Source organism: Carlito syrichta, unplaced genomic scaffold (assembly GCF_000164805.1).
Source record: "Carlito syrichta isolate Samal-C Ts95f unplaced genomic scaffold, Tarsius_syrichta-2.0.1 Scaffold315257, whole genome shotgun sequence".
In the NCBI taxonomy this organism is placed as follows: domain Eukaryota; kingdom Metazoa; phylum Chordata; class Mammalia; order Primates; family Tarsiidae; genus Carlito; species Carlito syrichta.
Window position 1 is genome coordinate 122,815 of NW_007259353.1, and position 19,164 is coordinate 141,978.

General features: G+C 36.4%; 1 protein-coding gene across 1 annotated transcript in view; it reads right to left on the reverse strand.

Annotated features, from left to right (window-relative positions):
- Positions 1-19,164, reverse strand: part of LOC103275066 (serine/threonine-protein kinase 3) — a gene marked incomplete at its 3' end in the record, with an annotated part of 81,871 nt that overhangs the window by 35,326 nt on the left and 27,381 nt on the right. Inside the window, exon 2 of the mRNA XM_008072484.2 lies at positions 5,876-5,956. Within this exon, the coding sequence (XP_008070675.1) occupies positions 5,876-5,956 (81 nt within the window). The remainder of the gene's footprint in view (positions 1-5,875; positions 5,957-19,164) is intronic.

Sequence of the window (19,164 nt, forward strand, 5' to 3'; positions counted from 1 at the left end):
GGTCACTTGTCCAAAAAATGTTTCTGTTACAACTCTTAAAACTTTGCCAATCAAATATTCATATGTTTTCAAAAGCAAAAATAATAAAGTCATTTGTACTTTAATATTAACTTTAAAAACAAGGTTAAAAACTACTACCTGTACTGAGTTTTTACTATAAGCCAGGTCCTATGCTAGATATTTTAAATACATTATCAAAGTCAACCCTCACAATTGTGAAGAAAAATGATATTACCGTCATTAAAAGATGAGAAGCAGAGACTCAGTAACAGCAAGCCTAGAATTCAAACACATTCTGCCTCCAAAAATCATGTTCTTTTCACTATATTATTTCCACAGAAGAGAAAGAGCAAGCCACTGGAAAACATGAACTATTCTGTAATATTAGGAATCTATGTAGACTCACTTTCAAATGTACAATCTTTTAAAATAAGTGAAAAGTGACAAATGATTTGAAGACAGAAATTACTTCACTATAGGTGACAGACAGAATACTGATAGTCTATGGCAATCAGTGGCAAAATAATTATTTTAACTATCACCCTTAGTTGTCTGGAGTACAGGCAAGACTTTAAAAGACCAAGTAGCTGTATCAATAGAATATATGATGAAAACAGAGTAGTTGGACTGTAGTCTGGGCTGCTGCCTCTGCCTCTATTAGAAAAGCAATAGAACAAATATATGCCTGCGCAGATTGAGAGAAAATAAAACTTCTGAATTTCTTAATTCTTAGCAACACAGGGCTGAGATTTCAAAAAATCAAAGTATCATCTTGCTAGAAGATGAATTACATTGTAAATTCAATTCACAACATCACCAAGTCTGTTATGTTAAAGTTAAAGCATTTAACAGTAAAGAGAGGTATCCATAGAAGTGGTATTGAGACATTTAGGTAGTCTCATTAATCTGAGTTCACTGACCTCCAAATCCTACTAAGCCTCCCTTTCTAGCAAAAGTAACCCTGCTCTCCTATCTGAGAAGATTAACCTTACAATGCCTGAATACTCTGTTTACCTCACCTGAGGCAGTCACTTTTTAGGAAAATGTAGATCCTCCTTCAGACCACTCCACCATCACCTCTCATTGCTTCCAGATGCGTAATTCTACTCAAATTTCCCACGGACGCCAGGAGGATAAGTATAAAATTTAACCCAAGAACAACTATTATTCCTAACAAAAAAGTTGTAAGACTTTGCCAATTTTTATCAGTAGATAAATAATGTGTGGGAATGAATTCCAAGATTTCCAGAAGAAAGAAATGTATTGTTATGCATGCAAGGTCAGAAATTCCAAACTCAGTGGGTTAGCTCAAACAGCTGGAGATGTCCCTAACAGTTTGCTCAGCTAATTAACTGAAAGCAGGATTCAACAGAGGCCTACATTAGGTGAGATGCCAAGTAATCCTCAGAATACACTGAAGAAAGGTGATCAAAGGCTCAAAAAATGGGATACTAGGATGGATATATATAATATATGTAACTTGCTCACCCACTCCCTATGTTGACAAAAAGGGTTCAAAGGATACCAACGTCAATGAAAGTGCTATACTGCAGGAGAGAAATAACAGAGATGCCAATACTAAAACTGAATTTAATAGATAATGGGATTCCAGCACAAGAAAAGTGGCAACATCTATACACCTGAGACAAGATGGGTACAGTTACCACAATGAGTAGCAAAATTGAATCACAGTTTTATTGTACAACTGCGTTTTGACATTAACGCTATGTTAGTTTTATAAAAATACCTACAATTATATGTCCTCTAAACACTGGATAGAACACACCTGATAACCTCGGGGTGGTGGTAAAATACACACGACATAAAATTCACAATTTTAAACATTTTAGAGTGTACAATTCAGTGGCATTTAGTGCATTCACAATGTTGTCCAACCACTATCTCAATGTGGTTCCAAAACATGTGGAATTTGCTTTCTGCCTTTATAGATTTATCTATTCTGGATACTTTATATAATGAAATCATACAATATGTTACCTTTTGTATCTGACTTCTTTCACTTGGCATAATATGTTAGTCCAATCACATTGTAGCATGTACTTCATTCCTTTTTATGGCCAAAATGCCATAAAATATTTTGCTTATCAATCAACTGATGGATAGTAGGGCTCTTTCCACATTTTGGCTATCATGAATAATGATGCTATGAGTTGGTAACTTTGTAATTAGTATATATGTATATTTAATTTATTCTTTTAAAGATGTGGGGTACAATTCAGGGTTAGCTATAAATGTGCAGGTACCCCTGTTGATGAGGTGTGCCTTCCCCCCAGTAGTTTCCCACTGCTGCCAATCCCGTTCCCCCCACCCCCCCACACTCCCTGGCAATTTCTCACTACTGCCAATCCCTTTCTCATAGTATTATAATCATTGTTCAAGGTCCACTTATGAGTGAGAACATGTGGTACTTAGTTCTTTGTTTCTGTGATAAATCACTCCAAGTCCAGCCAAGTTGCTGCGTAGTTCATAATTTTGTTCTTCTTTATGGCTGCATAATATTTCATAATATGTACCCTTTTTTTAATCCAGTCATCTTTCGAAGGGCAGCACAGCTGATTCCATGTTTTTGCTATTGTGAATAATGCTGCTGAAATTAATATATATTTAATCATCTTTTTATCTTCTCTGTGGTAAGTGATCTGTTTAAGTTTTAACTTCTGTAGGGGTCAATTCATATAATTTATATTTAGTTAAGAAATCATCTGTTTCTTCTGGGTTATCAAATTAGTTGTCACAAAGCAGCATACAGTACTCTCTTACTTCTTCAAATCATTTCTCTTACACTGACATCTTCCTTCTCATTCCAAAACTATATTTTTGTTCTCTTTTCTTTAGTCAACATCAGAAGAGGTATAACTATTTTATTGCTCTACTTAAAAGCTTTTTTATATATATTTGTCATTTCTGAGTTTTGGGTTTCTCTTCACTTAATTTTCTTTAATTAATTCTTTCTTTGTTTCTTTTGGTATATTTTATGATTTTTCTAAATTCTTCAAATAAACACTAAGTATCTTCCTGTTTTACCTTTCTTCAAGTTGACTTTCAAATTAAAACTCTTCCCCTATTAGCTTTGTTATACTCCACAGATATTGGTAAAATGTGTTCTCCTTTTCATTGCTTTCTAGATAATTCATAACATCTTCAACCCATTGGTTACCTCAAATTATGTTTTCTAATTTCCAGTTAGTGTGAATTTTTGTCATTATAATCTCTTATTTCTAATTAGTAGAATATAAACAGAAAATAAGACCAATAAAAACATGTTTTAGGATTTTTCCATTCTACCTAAGACAATCTACAGATTTAACGCAATACCCATCAAATTACCAACAACAGTCTTCTCAGATCTAGAAAGAACAATACAGGAATTCATATGGAAACATAAATGACCATGAGTAGCCAAAACAATCCTCAGCAAAAAAAAAAACAAAGCAAGAGGTATCACACTCCCAGACTTTAAACTTTATTATAAAACTACAACAATCAAAACAGCCTGGTATTGGTACAAGAACAGGCATACAGACTAATGTAATAGAATTGAGATTCCAGAAGCAAAACCTCAATTTCTCAACCAACTCATCTTCGACAAGGCCTCCACCAGAAACCACTGGGGAGAGGAGAACCTAATCAGTAAATGGTGCTGGGAAAATTGGCTAACCATATGCAGAAGATTAAAACAGGACCCCTACCTATCCCCATACACAAAAATCAATTCCAAATGGATCAGAGACCTAAACGTAAAATCTCAAGCTATAGGAACCTTAGAAAATGCAGGAGATACTCTTACGGAAATCGGAACTGGCAACCAATTCCTGATCAAAACCCCAAGTGCCCATGCCATAAAAGATATGATAGTAAGTGGGACCTTATCAAACTGACAAGCTTCTGCAAACCCAAAGAAACCATCAAGAAAGCAGGGAGACAGCCCACAGACCGGGAAAAAATATTTGCCAACTCTATGTCTGACAAAGGCCTAACATCTAGGATCTACAGGGAACTCAAACATAATGAAAAGAAAAAAACAAACAGGCCTATTACAAAGTGGGTAAAAGATATGAATAGATAGTTCTCAAAAGAAGACATACGAGCAGCCAACAGATACATGAAAAAATGTTCAGCCCCACTAGTCATCAAAGAAATGCAAATTAAAACAACACTGAGATACCACCTAACTCCAGTCAGAATGGCCATCATCAATAACAAAAAACAACAGATGCTGGAGAGGATGTAGTGAAAAGGGAATACTTCCACACTATTGGTGGGAGTATAAACTAGTACAGCCTCTGTGCAAAACAGTGTGGCAATTCCTAAAAGTTCTACAAATCGACCTTCCATATGACACTGCAATCCCCCTACTGGGAATATACCAGCAAGAACTTAAATCACTCTATAAAAAAGATATCTGCACACATATGTTTATCACAGCATTGTTCATAATAGCAAGAACATGGAACCAACTGTGCTGTCCATCAAAAGAGGACTGGATAAAAAAATGTGGTACATATACACAATGAAATATTACACAGCCATAAAGAAGAACAAAATCATGAACTTCACAGCAAGCTGGATGGCATGGCACAGCAACCTGGATTGTGAGGGCGTGAGGGGGCAGGGAGGTGGGATTGGCAGCAGTGGGAAACTGCCTGGGGAAGAGGGGGCATACCTCATCAACAAGGGTACCTGCACAATGAATATTTGTATACCTAACCCTGAATTGTACCCCACAATTTTAAAATAAAAAACTTAAAGGTGGAAAAAAAATAAAGAATTTGTCATTTTTGTTCTATCAATGGTCCATGAACATACCCCAAAAAAGGAGACTTGCTAGAATATACATATTGATAATATTAATTATGTAAATATAGACACATAAGTACATTATATATAGCATATATAATCAAGTTAATTCATTATGTTTAAATCCTCTATGTCCTTTCTTTTTTCTATTATATATGTCCAATGCTAAAAGAGATATACTGAAACCTCCCATGTAATTATACTTTTATTAGACTCCCTGACATTACTTATAGCTTTTCTGTCATAAATTTAGCTGCCATGCTGTCCAACATATTTTGTTATAAATTGTCTTTTATATTATTACCTAATATCCCTGTTTATTCAACTGAGATCTTTTAAACTTTAATTTAATATTAATATTGCCACTACTGCTTTTTATTTTATGTGTATGTCTACCTTTTTTTAAAATAAGAAACACCCTTATATTGCCATTCTTTGTTTTACATGAGTTTTATAAACAGCATATAGGTAAGGTTTTACAAATTAATTTACTCTAACAGTTTGTCTTTTAATGGGAGCACTGATATTTAGTGAAAAATATATATAGACTGTTAAATATATATAATGTTAAATTTTAAATATGAATATATTTATATTATTATATATTATATTTATATAAAATATAAATGTTATATATATATATACTGTTACCCTCACTGAGACACTATTTACTCACACCTACTACTTAGTTTTTCCCAAATAAAATGAGCTCCAAGGTCTAAAAAGATGACCTTATGATCACTTGCCTAATAAAGCCCAAATCTTTCAAGCTTATTAATGAGAATGCCATATGGGATGAACTAATAAATTTCTTGGAAATTATTTCACAGCACATTTCTTGATTTTCCCTGTATATATGGCCTTTTTCTCTGAAAAATACTATTACCAGATCTAGCACAATCTAATCTTTAAAATTCCATTATCAACTGTCAAATTTAATTACTATTAAATACTACTCGATTCAAGCAAACATACTCTACTTGAAAGATTAATATCATATAGTATTTGTTAAATTATTCAGCTATTATTTAAATGCTTTCAAGTTTTTTGAACTTACCCTTCACCAAGCTTCTCTAACACATCAAAAACTTCTTCAGGCTGCTTAGTCAAACTGTCTTCACTCAGCTTTTTTAGTTTACTAATTAAAAAGGAGAAAGAAAATATTTTCTTTAAAATTTTTTACAAAATTTCTAACTTTCTTTTTAATAGCCAATATGTTCATATGACTCAAAAATCAAACAATATAAAAAGATGTACAGTAAACATTCTCCTTTCAAGCCCTGTTCCTCATATGCCCAAGCAACAACCCCCAAAATAGCACTTTTATTATTAGTTTTTATTAGTTTCTTGTGAAACTTTTATACAAACATGAATATATATTCTTAATTCCCCTCTTTAATACATAAGATTATATTTTATACCAACTTTTCTTGATAAAACTGTTCTCTCCTGTTTTCACTTGACAATATATAACCCCCATAAGAGACGTTTACAACATCAGTACATACAGGTTAATTAATCCAATATGAAAACTTGAAATTCACAATCCTCGAAATTCTGAAATTTTTTGAGCATTGACATAATGCCACAGTAGAAAATTCCACGCCTGACCTCATATGATGGGTTGCAGTCAAAATTCAGGCACACAACACAGTTTATTCAGTGTCCCCAAGAAAAAGACCTTCTCAGTCCTCTCCAGCTGAGATGTATCTTTTCCATACATGGAAAGATGTCCTCATCCACAAACACCCACAAGGGTAATAAAATGGCATGTGTGCAGGTCAGATCCACAAACAGCAGGTTCTCCATGATGTCCACATGGGGCCAAGACCCACATGCATGGTTCGCTGTGATTTTTTTTGTTTATTCTCTGTTCTGTGGTATAAAGATATTGTTGAAAATGTCACACACACAAAAAAAAGCCCTGCAGATACCCCTATAGGTAACAGTAATAAGGCAAAGAGGAAGGCTTTATGTTCCTATCTAGCACAAAAAGTCAAGTTATTGGACAAACTGGACAGTGGCATGTGAAATGTCTTACCAAAGAATATAGTGTTGGAATGAAGGACAAACTGTTAAAGTTCTATGCTAAATGTGATAAACAGAAGCTAATGAAAAAAAGAAAAACAATGTATAAAGCTAAAAATGAAGATCTCAAATGAATATTAAAAGACTACAACCACCAGCACTGCAAGGAACACACCATTTAATGGTATGCTGATCACAAAAAAAACAAGCAAAGATCTATTACAATGAACCAAAATTGAAGATAACTGTGAATATTCAACAGGCTGGTTCCAGAAATTTAAAAGACAAAGCAGTACATTTTTAAAGACTTATGGTGATAAAGCATTTGCTGATCACAAAAAAGCAGAGAAATTGACAAGTGTGCCAAGGTCATTGCTGATGAAAATCTGATGCCAGAACGAGTCTGTAATGCTTATGAAACATCATTGTTTTGCTATTACTGTCCCAAAAGAAACTGACTACAGGTGATGAGACAGACAGTACCCCATGGAAATTAAGAATGCCAAAGACAGAATAACTGAGCTAGGTAGTGCTAATGCAGAAGGCATGCTTATATGCAAACTTGTTGTGTTGAAGAAAGGTTGAGTCCTTGCTGTTTTCAAGGAGTGAATTTCTTACCAGTCCGTTATTATGCTAACAAAAAGGCATGAATCACCAGGGACATATTGTCTGATTAATTTCACAAACACTTAGTACCAGTGGCTCCAGTTCACTGCAGGGAAGCTGAACTGGATGACAGCTACAAGATTTTGTTATTCCTTGACAATATAAAAGTAGATATACTGATAAATAAATATATAATAATCATGTAATAATATATTTTTAATAATGTAGTAAAGTAACACACGTTCACTATTATAATAACTATATGGTAATTATTAAAATTGTTTTTACATTATGGTAAATTTTACCTATTATAATTGTATGCTAAATAAATATGAATTGTCATCCATAAAATCTATACCATTAATTCTCCCATTATTTATATATGAGAGCTCCTCTTTTCCCACAGTTCTACCAATAGGACGTTTTAATCAAATGACTCAGGTTTTGATCATCTACTAAATGAAAATTTATTAACTCAGTGTAGACTTAACTCATATTATTATGAGAAGTTGAGCATCTTTTCAAATGATTATGAAACTAAACCACCTATTCATGTTTTTGCTCATTTTTCTACTGGGTATTTTAGTTACTCTACACACACACACAAATTAGCCTTTTTTTTTTTTTTTTTTTGGTTTACCCCTTGAATTTTGCTGAAGCACATTCTCAAGTCACTTTCTAACAAAGTGACCTTCCAAAGAAGAAGGTAAACTTTCTAAGTCATCTTGCACCTAAATAGTTCTTTATCTTATTCTCATACTTGATGTGAAAGTCCAGTCTTCACATCGAAAAGCCCTTATGCTAGTACTGACAGCCCCAATTAGCTTTTGAATGGCTCACTCTGAAGTAGGAACAGACTTTAATGAAACACCAGACATTCCTAGGAACCCTGCAACATGAAAAGGAAGCACCACTGGGCACCTCAAGCCTGTAACACCAGCACTTTGGGAGGCCAAGGCAAGAAGACCGCCTAAGTTTAGGGGTTTGAGACCAACCTGGGCAACATGGTGAGATCCTGTCTCTAGAAAAAACCAAAAATAAGCTGGGTGTGGTAGTACATGCTCTAGTTCCAGCAACATGGAAGACTGAGGCAGAAGGATCGCCTGAGTCCAGCAGGTCAAGGTTGCAGTGGCTGTGAGGGTGCCACTGTATTCCAGCCTGGGCGAGAGAGTGAGACTCCCACTCAAAAAAAAAAAGAAAAGAGAAAGAGAATCAAAGGGGGCAGTGGATACACTTAAAGCCCAAACCCAAAACTATGTGTATCCCCTAAAGCTATTGAAAGAAAGAAAAAAAGAAAGAAAAGCAAAATGAATAAATAGAACCAGAGGTACTGACTTCCTCCTCCCACCAGTCACAATTAAGGACACATCCTACAACTGAGAGGAACTGGTTCCAGGATAACGATAATGTTCAGGGTGGCAGGGGAACAGGGACAAAGAGCACAGGATTACTAAGGCTTCCCAAAAGGAAGATTCAACAGGCCCTTAATCCCATCCACCCCCTCCTGCAGACTTCCTGTAAGCTGGATTTTTTCGTTATTGTTGGCATCAGAAGTACTTAAGAAATAAAAAGTAATCTTAGAGAAAATTTATATAATGAAGAAGGAAAAATCTAACATTCTTAGAAAAATATAAGAAGATATTGTTCCCTTAGAATAAAGAGTGCTACATCAATATTTGTATACCTAACCCTGAATTGTACCCCACAATTTTAAAATAAAAATTAAAAGAGTAAAAATAAATAAAGAAAAAGAAAAATAAAGAGTGCCATAAAAAAGAAATAATTGGAGCACAAGCTAGAATTCTTAGAAAATAAAATCATGATACTAAATTACTAAACGCTGGAATAAAAAGTCAGAAACTATCCCAGAAAATAGCACCCCCAGAAAGTGTAGGGGAGGAGTAGAAACTACGAGAGACAATATTTGAGACTACATTTTAGGTGAAACCACACAACTATAACATAGAGACCTGATATGTGGCCTAAAGAACTAAGCAGATGATTCCTCTTCAATGGGACAGATCCAAGTAAAGTAGTGGTAGCTGGGAGGCAGCTCAGCAACTCATGTCATTCAGAGATCAGGTCCCTTCCCAGTCTCTGTTCTGCCATCCACTAGGGCTCTGTTGTCGCCTGCAGGTTTGAATCTGTGGTCTGGAGTTCTAGCAGTCAGGAAGGGTCAGCCTTTTTTTAAGAATACAAATATTTTCACTCATATTCTGATATCACTTTTTTGTTGTTATTTGTGGACTACTTGATTGTCATACAGAAATGTCATTGCTTTGCTTCTGCTTTTTAAAAATCATTCACCTGTATGGCATATGCAAATACATGAAAGCAAGCAGTGAGAAAGATTATACATGGTATATTGACAGACAAAAAATAATTCAGTATGAATGAAGCACACAGTAAAACTGGCATGCAGAGGTAAGTAGGGCCAGGTTAAACACAACTTTAATAACCATGTTAAGAAGCACTATTTTAAAAAGATTACTTTCCCTGTAATATAGAAAGGCCTTTCAGTGAACAAAGGGAGAGAAGGAAAATAGGGGCTGATTCAAAATATAGAAATACAGAATACAGTACCGGCAGTAAGAATTAAGAGAAAATTGGTTATTCAGGATATTATTAAATTTAGTGTGATGAAAGAAAGAAGTTAAACATGTCTCTTACACCTCTGGCTTAAGCAAAGGAATAGATAATAGTGCCATTTACTAAGCTAGGGAATACTGGAATAAAACAGCTTGGAGGGAAAATATAATACATAACAATACTTGGATTCTACTCATCCGAATGTAGATTTCAGTAAGCAACTGGGTATATAAATCCCAGAAGTGATCTGAAATAAAAATGCAGTTTTTGCTGTTAATAGCACATAGCTTAATGCCATGAGAAGAGACAAAGTTATCAAAATCATGTGTTAAAAAATATGGATCAGAGCCGGGCTCGGTGGCTCTGCCTGTAATCCCACGTCTTGGGAAGCTGAGGTGAGTGAATTGCCTGAGCCCGTGGGTTCGAGACCCTCCTGGGCAACTTGGTGAGACCTCATCTCTACAATAAATCAAAAAATTAGCCAGGTGTGGTAGTGCATGCCTGTAGTTCCAGCTACTTGGAAGGCTGAGGCGGAAGGATCGCTGGAGCCCAGCAGGTGAAGGTTGCGGTGGCCGGGAGCTGCCACTGCACTCCAGTCTGGGCAACAGAGTGAGACTCCAACTCAAAAAAAAATAAAAATAAAAATATGGATCAAAGACAAAACAGATACCAAGGAAACACCAATAATTAAGAAATGAAGTCATGAAACACATAAGAAGGTAATACTTGACCTATGTCATAAATTACCAAAAGTTCAAACAACTTCAAGATTTAAGTATCTACTGCAAATTTTCCAGGAAGTGAAAGGATACAGAACCTTTTGACAGCGTAAAAAGCTAGAAAATTCAACAAAATACAAGAAACTACTATTTTCAGATACTAGATATCAGGCATTCCAGAACTGAGATCCCTGAGAGAAAGGAAAAAAAATAACATCACTCATGCCTTAGATCTAGAGGTTATGTCAACCTGTAGCACAGGAAAAGAGGAACTCAAACAGAACCACGCAATTTTGCTGAGTTGAAGAAAACAGAGACTGAGGTTGGGAGAGTAATCAAAGCAACTAGAATTTGCATTAGAGTACCCAAGAGAAGGGAGTTATGCAGAAAAAGAGGTTCAGCAACCTATCCACGAGTTTTCATGAAAGGCCAATCTGTGCATACTTACAAAAAACTTCTTAAAGTTCAATAAAACCAATGTCCTAAGGGAAAAAACATGACCAGGGAGCAGTAAAAAGCTAAATTCCTCAAGGTCTCACAATGCAGGAAATCTGCAGGAAGAGCTGAAAAAACTCCTTGAATACAAAGATTATCCAGCAAAGAACCCAGAACAGCACTGTTTTAGAAAGAAGATTACTAAAAGATAAAGGCTACTCCAGATTCTCCCTAGAGAAGCTTAAAAACAAGCCTCACAGCAGATCGAGGCTGTGGTGGCCGGGAGCGGCCACTGCACTCCAGTCTGGGCGACCAAGTGAAACTCCAACTCAAAAAAAACAAGCCTCAAAAGCATCAAGCCAAACAAGGTAAGTTAACTACCTACCAGAACAAGTCATTACTCCTTCAACAAAACAAAATATTATTTTACTCACAAATGTAAAATTAACAATGTCAAAAAAATGAATCAAAAATTACTAGAATATGAGAAATCAGGAACTATAACTCATAAAGAAGAGAAAAATTAGTCAATAAAACAGAAGCAGAAACAACTAATGGTGAAATAAATATCTTATAAAAGCTATATAAGTATGTCACCACGTTCTAACAAATATTAAAGGAAATAAAAGGGGAAAACTAAATGCCTATTTAAGAGATTAAAAATAAAATACCTAAAATGAAATTTTCACTGAATAGAATTAAAAGATTAGACAGTGAAATAGAAAAGCTGAGTCACCTAAAAAGGAAAATAAATGTTTTAAAAAAAAGAAGAAAGAAAAAGCCTGAGTTCCACATAAAATAGAAAGAGAAATGGGATGGATAGAAAGTAAGAAAAGTGTAATCCCGTGCCTTTGGGAGGCTGAGGTGAGTGGATTGCCTGAGCCCGTGGGTTCGAGACCCGCCTGGGCAGCAAGACCTCAACTCTACAATAAATCAAAAAATCAGCCGGGCCTGGTAGTGCATGCCTGTAATTCCGGCTACTTGGAAGGCTGAGGCAGAAGGATCGCCGGAGCCCAGCAGGTCGAGGCTGCGGTGGCCGGGAGCGGCCACTGCACTCCAGTCTGGGTGACAGAGTGAGACTCCAACTCAAAAATAATAATAATAATAATAAAAGAAAGTAAGAAAAGTAGGCTGGGCGTGGTGGCTCAGCCTGTAATCCTAGCACTTTGGGAGGCTGAGGTGAGAGGACTGTCTGAGCCCAGGGGTTCGAACCAGCCTGGGCAACTTGGTGAGACCTCATTTCTACAATAAATCACAAAAATTAGCTAGGCGCGGCAGCACGTGTCTGTAGTTTCAGCTACTTGGAAGTCTGAGGCCGAAGGATCGTCTAAGCCTAGAGGTCGAGGCTGCAGTGGCCGTGAGTGTGCCACTGCACTCCGGTCTGGGCAACAAGAGTGAGACTCCAACTTAAAAAAAGAAAGTAAGAAAAGAAGGGAGGGAGAAACATTTTCCAAATTTTATGAAAAAAATAAGCCCACAGAAGCATCAAATTCAACAAACCTAAAAAGATAAAAGAGCAAGGAGGGGTGGCGTGAAGAGAGAAAAACAAACCAAAACATATTATAATCAAATTGCTAAACATCGGCGAGAAAACACGAACACTATAAGTAGTCACAGGAAAGACACCTCAGAGATACTGTGAATAACACAAAAAAGTAACACAAACTCTTGGTTTCCCAGTGCATATAAATGTTTACTTTATTCTGCAATCTCTTAAGTATAAACCAGCATTATGACTTTAAAAAGTATACATCTTAATTTTAAAAATACTTTATTTCTAAAAATGCTAACAATCATCTGAACCTTTAGCAAATCGAAACCTTTTTACTAGTGGAGTCTTGCCCTGTGCTTCTGATTGTTTGGGGTGGTGGTTACTGAAGTTGGGGCAACTATGACAATTTCTTTTTAAAAAGTAAACAATTAAGTTTGCTACAATGATTGACTCTTCCGAAAAGATTTCTCTGCTATGCTGTCTGATAGCACTTAACCCACAGTACAACTCAGTGAGGGACCCCCAAAAAATCGGAACTATTTTTTTGGAGGGCGGAACCTTTGTAGTACTGTTGGAATTTGTTGCTCCAGATCAAATGGTCAACTAAAGTTTTTATCTGGAAGTTCTGAGAAGGTTGTGTCACAATCTGCAGAAGAAATGTTCCAAGTTGTAGCAAGCAGGTGACTGGTTATTCTACCATGACAATGCACCTGCCCACACCAAACTCAGTGTTCAGCAGTTTTTGACCAAAAACAGCATGACCTCAATGCCCCACCCTCCCTATTCACCCAGTCTCAACCCAAGTGACGTTTTTTTGATTCCCTATTGAATGGAGTCTTCAAAGGCAAACATTGTGCTGATATGTAAGAGATGAAACAAAAAACAGCTGAAGAACTAAAAGGCATTAAAAGTGTAAGTTTAAAAAAAGTTTTGAGCAGTGGAAAAAGTGCCTCAGTAGATACAGTGCATCAAACAGAGAGTACTTTGAAGAGAACTAAAGTTTAAACATGTAAGAATAAATACACAATTTTTTATAAATTTCAGGGGTTTTTTCGGATCCCCCCAAATGAACCTCTTTCAAAACTGGAGTTAATCCTCTCAAACCCTGCCACTGCTTTATCAACTTAGTTTATGGAATATTCTAAATTCCTTTTTGTAATTTCAACCATATTTACAGCATTTCACGATGAGTAGATTCCATCTCAAGAAATCACTTTCTTGAGAAATAACTCCTCATCTGTTCAAGTTTGATCATGAAATTGCAACAATTCAATTTTATCTTCAGGCTTCAATTCTAAAACTAGTTATCTGGCTATTTCCAACCTCATCTGCAATTACTTCCTCCACCAAAGTCTTGAGCTTCTCAAAGTCAACCATAAGGGCTGGAATCAACTTCTTCCAAATTCCTGTTAATATTGATATTTTGACCTATTTCCATGAATCATAAATGTTCTTAATGGCATCAAGAATGGTGAATCCTTTCCAGAAAGTTCTCAATTTACTTTGCCTAGATCCATCAGAGGAATCACTATCTATGGCAGCTATACCCTTACAAAATTTCTTTCTTTTTCTTTTTTTTTTTTTGAGGTAGAGTCTCATTCTGTCACCCAGGTTGGAGTGTAGAGGCCACCCCAGCATCGACCTGCTGGGCACAAGCGATCCTTCCGCCCCAGCCTTCCAAGTAGCCGGAACTATAGGCACGCATTACCACACCTGGCTAATTTTTTTGATTTATTGTAGAGACGAGGTCTCGCCAAATTGCCCAGGTTGGTCTCGAACCCGTGGGCTCAGGCAATCCACTCGGCCTTGGTCTCCCAAATTGCTTGGACTACAGGCTGAGCAACCAAACACGGCCACAAAATGTATTTCTTAAAAAAGGCTCCCAGGTTGGAATTACTCCTTGATTCATAGGCTACAGAACAAATGTTGTGTTAGCAGGCATGAAAACAGTATTAATCTCTCTGTACATCTCCATCAGACGTCTTGGATAATCAGGTGCTTTTTTTTTTTTTTTTGAGTTGGAGTCTCACTCTGTCGCCCAGACTGGAGTGCAGTGGCCGCTCCCGACCACCGCAGCCTCGACCTGCTGGGCTCCGGCGATCCTTCCGCCTCACCCTTCCGGGTAGCCAGAATTACAGGCGCGCACTACCACGCCCGGCTGAGGAGGAACATTTTGAGAGAATCTTTTTTCTGAGCAGGTCTCAACAATGGGTTTAAAATAGTCCATAAACCTTGGTGTAAACAGATATGCTTTCATCCAGGCTTGCTGGTTCCATTAACAGAGCACAGGCAGAAATTTAGCATCATTCTTGAGGGGCTTAGGATTTTCAGAACGGTCAAGGAGCACTGGCTTCAGCTGAAAGTCACCAGATACACCAACAAGAGTCAGGGTGAAGCTTTGAAGCCAGACATTGACTTCTCTTCCCATGAATGCCCTTAATAGCATATTCTTCCCATAAAAGGCTGCTTCACCTACACTGAAAATCTACTGTTTATTGCAGCTACCTTCATTAATGATTTTAGCTACACCTTCTGGATAACTTGCTGTAGTTTCTCCATCAGCACTTGCTGCTAAGGGGTGGTTTCCTGGCACTCTTGAAGGGCAAGGCAGCCCTTGCTTCTTTGTTTTTCAGGGTTTTATTTGTAAGTTTTTGAGTTGGAGTCTCATTCTGTCACCCAGGCTGGAATACAGTGGCACGCTCACAGTTATCGCAACCTCAACCTGCTGGGCTCAGGTGATCCTTCCACCTCAGCCTTCCAAGTAGCTGGGATTATAGGCACGTGCCACCACACCCAGCTAATTTTTTGAGCTACTGTATAGATGAGGTCTTGCCAAGTTGCCCACCTGGTCTCAAACCCCTGGGCCCAGACAATCCTCTCGCCTCCACCTCCCAAAGTGCTAGGCTTACAGGCATGAGCCACTACACCTGGCCAGCCCTTGCTTCTACCTGCCCATCAGAAACTATGAACTTTAGCCTGGAAACATAATGAAAGAGTGTCCTATCCTGCCCCCAGCAGCAGTTGGCTTTTCCATCTATCTCTCCCATAGGACCAGCATGCCATGTACAAGGACTGGAAGATAATATTTTTAAATTTAATATTCTCTAATTTGATCTTAGATCAAGGAAACCACAATAAAAATTCCAGAAGTCTTTCTAATATGTCATTATATGTCATTTCGAAAAGGTGCATGGCAGGATTAGAAGAAAAGAGAACTAACTGCAAAGGAACACAACACAACTGTGGTGGAAATGTTCTATATCTTGATTTGGATGGTAGTTACAGGACTATTATATTTTGTTAAAACTCATTAAACTGTACACCTAAAGAAAGTAAACTTTATGTATAAATTTTATATCAATAATCCTCTATTTTAAAAACCACAGCAGGTTTTTCTAACAGAAATAACAAGCTCATAGTCTTTGAGATTGTATATTTTCTTCAGTGCTGCTCAGAAGTCTGAAGGTAGTCAAGGGAAAGACAGATAGCAGAATTTGTCCAGAGTTAGCATTTTGCCAGGCAGATGCAACAGAAAAACAATGATATAAGGGAGTTAAAGACATTGGCAAGAGAATGGTTGAAGAAACAAACCAGGCAAAAAATTTTTTTAAAAAGGGGGGGCTAATGAGCAAGAAGAAAGAAAAATATTGTGAACCAGAAAACAGCACATTCCTACCAGAAAAAGAATCTATCTCTTAAATATTCAAAAAAATGGACAATTATGCCTTAGAAATCAGAGGTACTTCACATCCTTCATGGCTGAACATGTACAAGTAGCTCAAGATGAACCATCCACGTGATACAGTGATGGAGGTAGCATTATATTAACACATCTCATTAGCATTAAGCGAAAAAATTAACCTAACTGCTACATAGTTCTTCAGGAGTTATAAAAGCAAGCTTCAAAGTATGCTCATAATCTGGCTCACTTTAAACAAAGAAGTCACAAGTCCTCCCAGTGAAACCAGTAAACACAACGAGAATCTTCTATTAGCCCACACATCTCATTTACTCAACATATGGAAAAACTGAAATGTGACTACTTTAGGCAAAAAGAGTGTCTCTGGGGCATATGTCAAGTGAAAACATATGATGTCTCTTAGTAAACAATTCATGTTTTATGTCATTTTGTCTTTATTTCTGCTTTCTCTTCCTGGTAATTTAAATGAAAACTTATCTTTTCAGTTATGGGTTAATTTTAAATCATTTTAATATTGTCTGCTTTTAAAACTAACAGCACAAAAAGAATTCTTGTAATTAAAAGATAATCTAACATACACACACAGAACACATTTTTACATTTTCCTGATTTGACAAACACAATATAATGAACATAGGTTCATCTGTCCTTGACATATTATGAATTTTAACATCTCAGAATCTCATCCTAATGTTTTTAATCACAGGTACAAAAAAAGTTATTGGTGACTGAGTGCCTTTAGCACATGCACTCTTCCAATTGCTAGGGAACTTTGTGGAAAACAAGTGTCCCACAAGGTAACTCTGTCATGGAACTTGAGAGAGGATTTATCATGTGCTTAGGCAGACATACCCTGGACTTTCTTTCCAAAATAAACAAGTCGCTAGTACAATCTGGTTTACCTATTACTCTTTTGTGGCGTGTCCCTCCAAAATTCAGGTGTTAAAACTAAATGGTCAATGTTATATATTAAAAAGCAGGGCCTTTAAGAAATAATCAGGTCATGAGAGTTTCTCCCCGTGTGAATGGGATTAAGGTCCTAATACAAGAGGTTTCAGCTTGACTTCCTACCTTTCATAAAGCATTCCTCTCCTCTTCAGGATACACCAACATAGCACTATCTTGGAAGCAGAGAGGGGCCCCAATAGAAAACCAAACCTTCCCACAACTTTAAAATAAAAAATATATATTAAAAAAAAAAGACGAGCCGGGCTCAGTGGCTCAACCTGTAATCCCACGCTTTGGGAGACTGAGGTGAGTGGATTGCCTGAGCCCGCAGGTTCAAGACCCGCCTGGGCAACTTGGCGAGACCTCATCTCTACAGTAAAATCAATAAAATTACCCGGGCATGGTAGCGCACGCCTGTAGTTCCAGCTACTCGGAAGGCTGAGGTGGAAGGATCACCGGAGCCCAGCAGGTCGAGGCTGCGGTGGCCAGGAGCGGCCACTGCACTCCAGTCTGGGCGATGGAGTGAGACTCCAACTCAAAAAAAAAAAAAGATGAACAGATAATGCTGTTAATTAGTATAACCCTCAAACATTGACCATCAGAATCTCAGTTGTGTCCTTATTAGATAAAGTTTCCTCAAGTTGTCTACTAAAAAAAAAACAAAGAAAATCAAACCTGCTGGCACCTTGATCTTGGACTGCCCAGCCTCTAGAAGTGTGAGAAAATAAATATCTGTCCTTCATAAATTACCCAATCTACAGTATTTTGTAGCAGCACAAGTAGACTTAAGACATCTATTTGACTATCTGAAGAAGAAGGGAAAAGCATACTCTCCTATTATACTGCTACTGACTAAATTAAAAGATAAAAGCAGTCTTTTTCCAGATTGTTTTTAAACATTAGAATACCCCTTTAAATTTATTTTAGGAACATCCACATTTTCTAATACTTCAACTTTTAAATGCCAGCTCAACATTACCCATGTCCATAAGCTTGTTTATTTTACTTCTGTTGTGTTTTCTGTTCCACGTTAAGAATTTCTATGAATATTTTTTCCTAGATCTCAACTCAAAGTTTTCTATGTCTTCTACTGAGGTGGGGTGGAGATATTCTGTATAGGCTAGTCTCAGTATTCTCCATATTCTTCTTAATTTTTTATAATTTCAAGAATAAGTAATATTTAAAATTACACTACAGATAATAATATGGTGACACACTGTTTAATATTTTTATCAGAGATGCATACTGATACAATTAAGAATATGATATCTGAGATTACCTTGAAATAACAAAGGATGGGATATATATATGGAAATATAAACTATGCAACACTGGCCAGGAATTAATAATTGTTAAAACTGGGTGATAGGTACATAAAGGTTCACTCTCTCTATTTTGCTAAACTGTGTTTGAAGTTTTCCGTAATAAAAAAATGTTTAAGAATAAACAGTAAGAATTAAATCAAATTAATTAAATCAAATTAAAGTTTTCATTGTAAATAATTTACAACAAAAATTTAGAGGCAAATTAAAGACAAATTAAAGTTTTCATTGTAAATTATTTACAACAAAAATACAGAAGCAAATTAAACATAATATAAAACATTAATTAATTTGGAACATTCATTAAATGAGATACCAACAAGTCACTAAAAATGTTGTAGAAAACTCATTCATATAAAACAAGTTGACAATACATTTCTAAAAGAAAAAAGGGTAGATTGCAAAATAAAATGTACAAAATAAAAGCATCTTAATTTTTTTTCTTTTAAGTGTGGGTATATGTGTGTGTATGCACACATATATGTGCCTGCACCAAACTTTGATTTG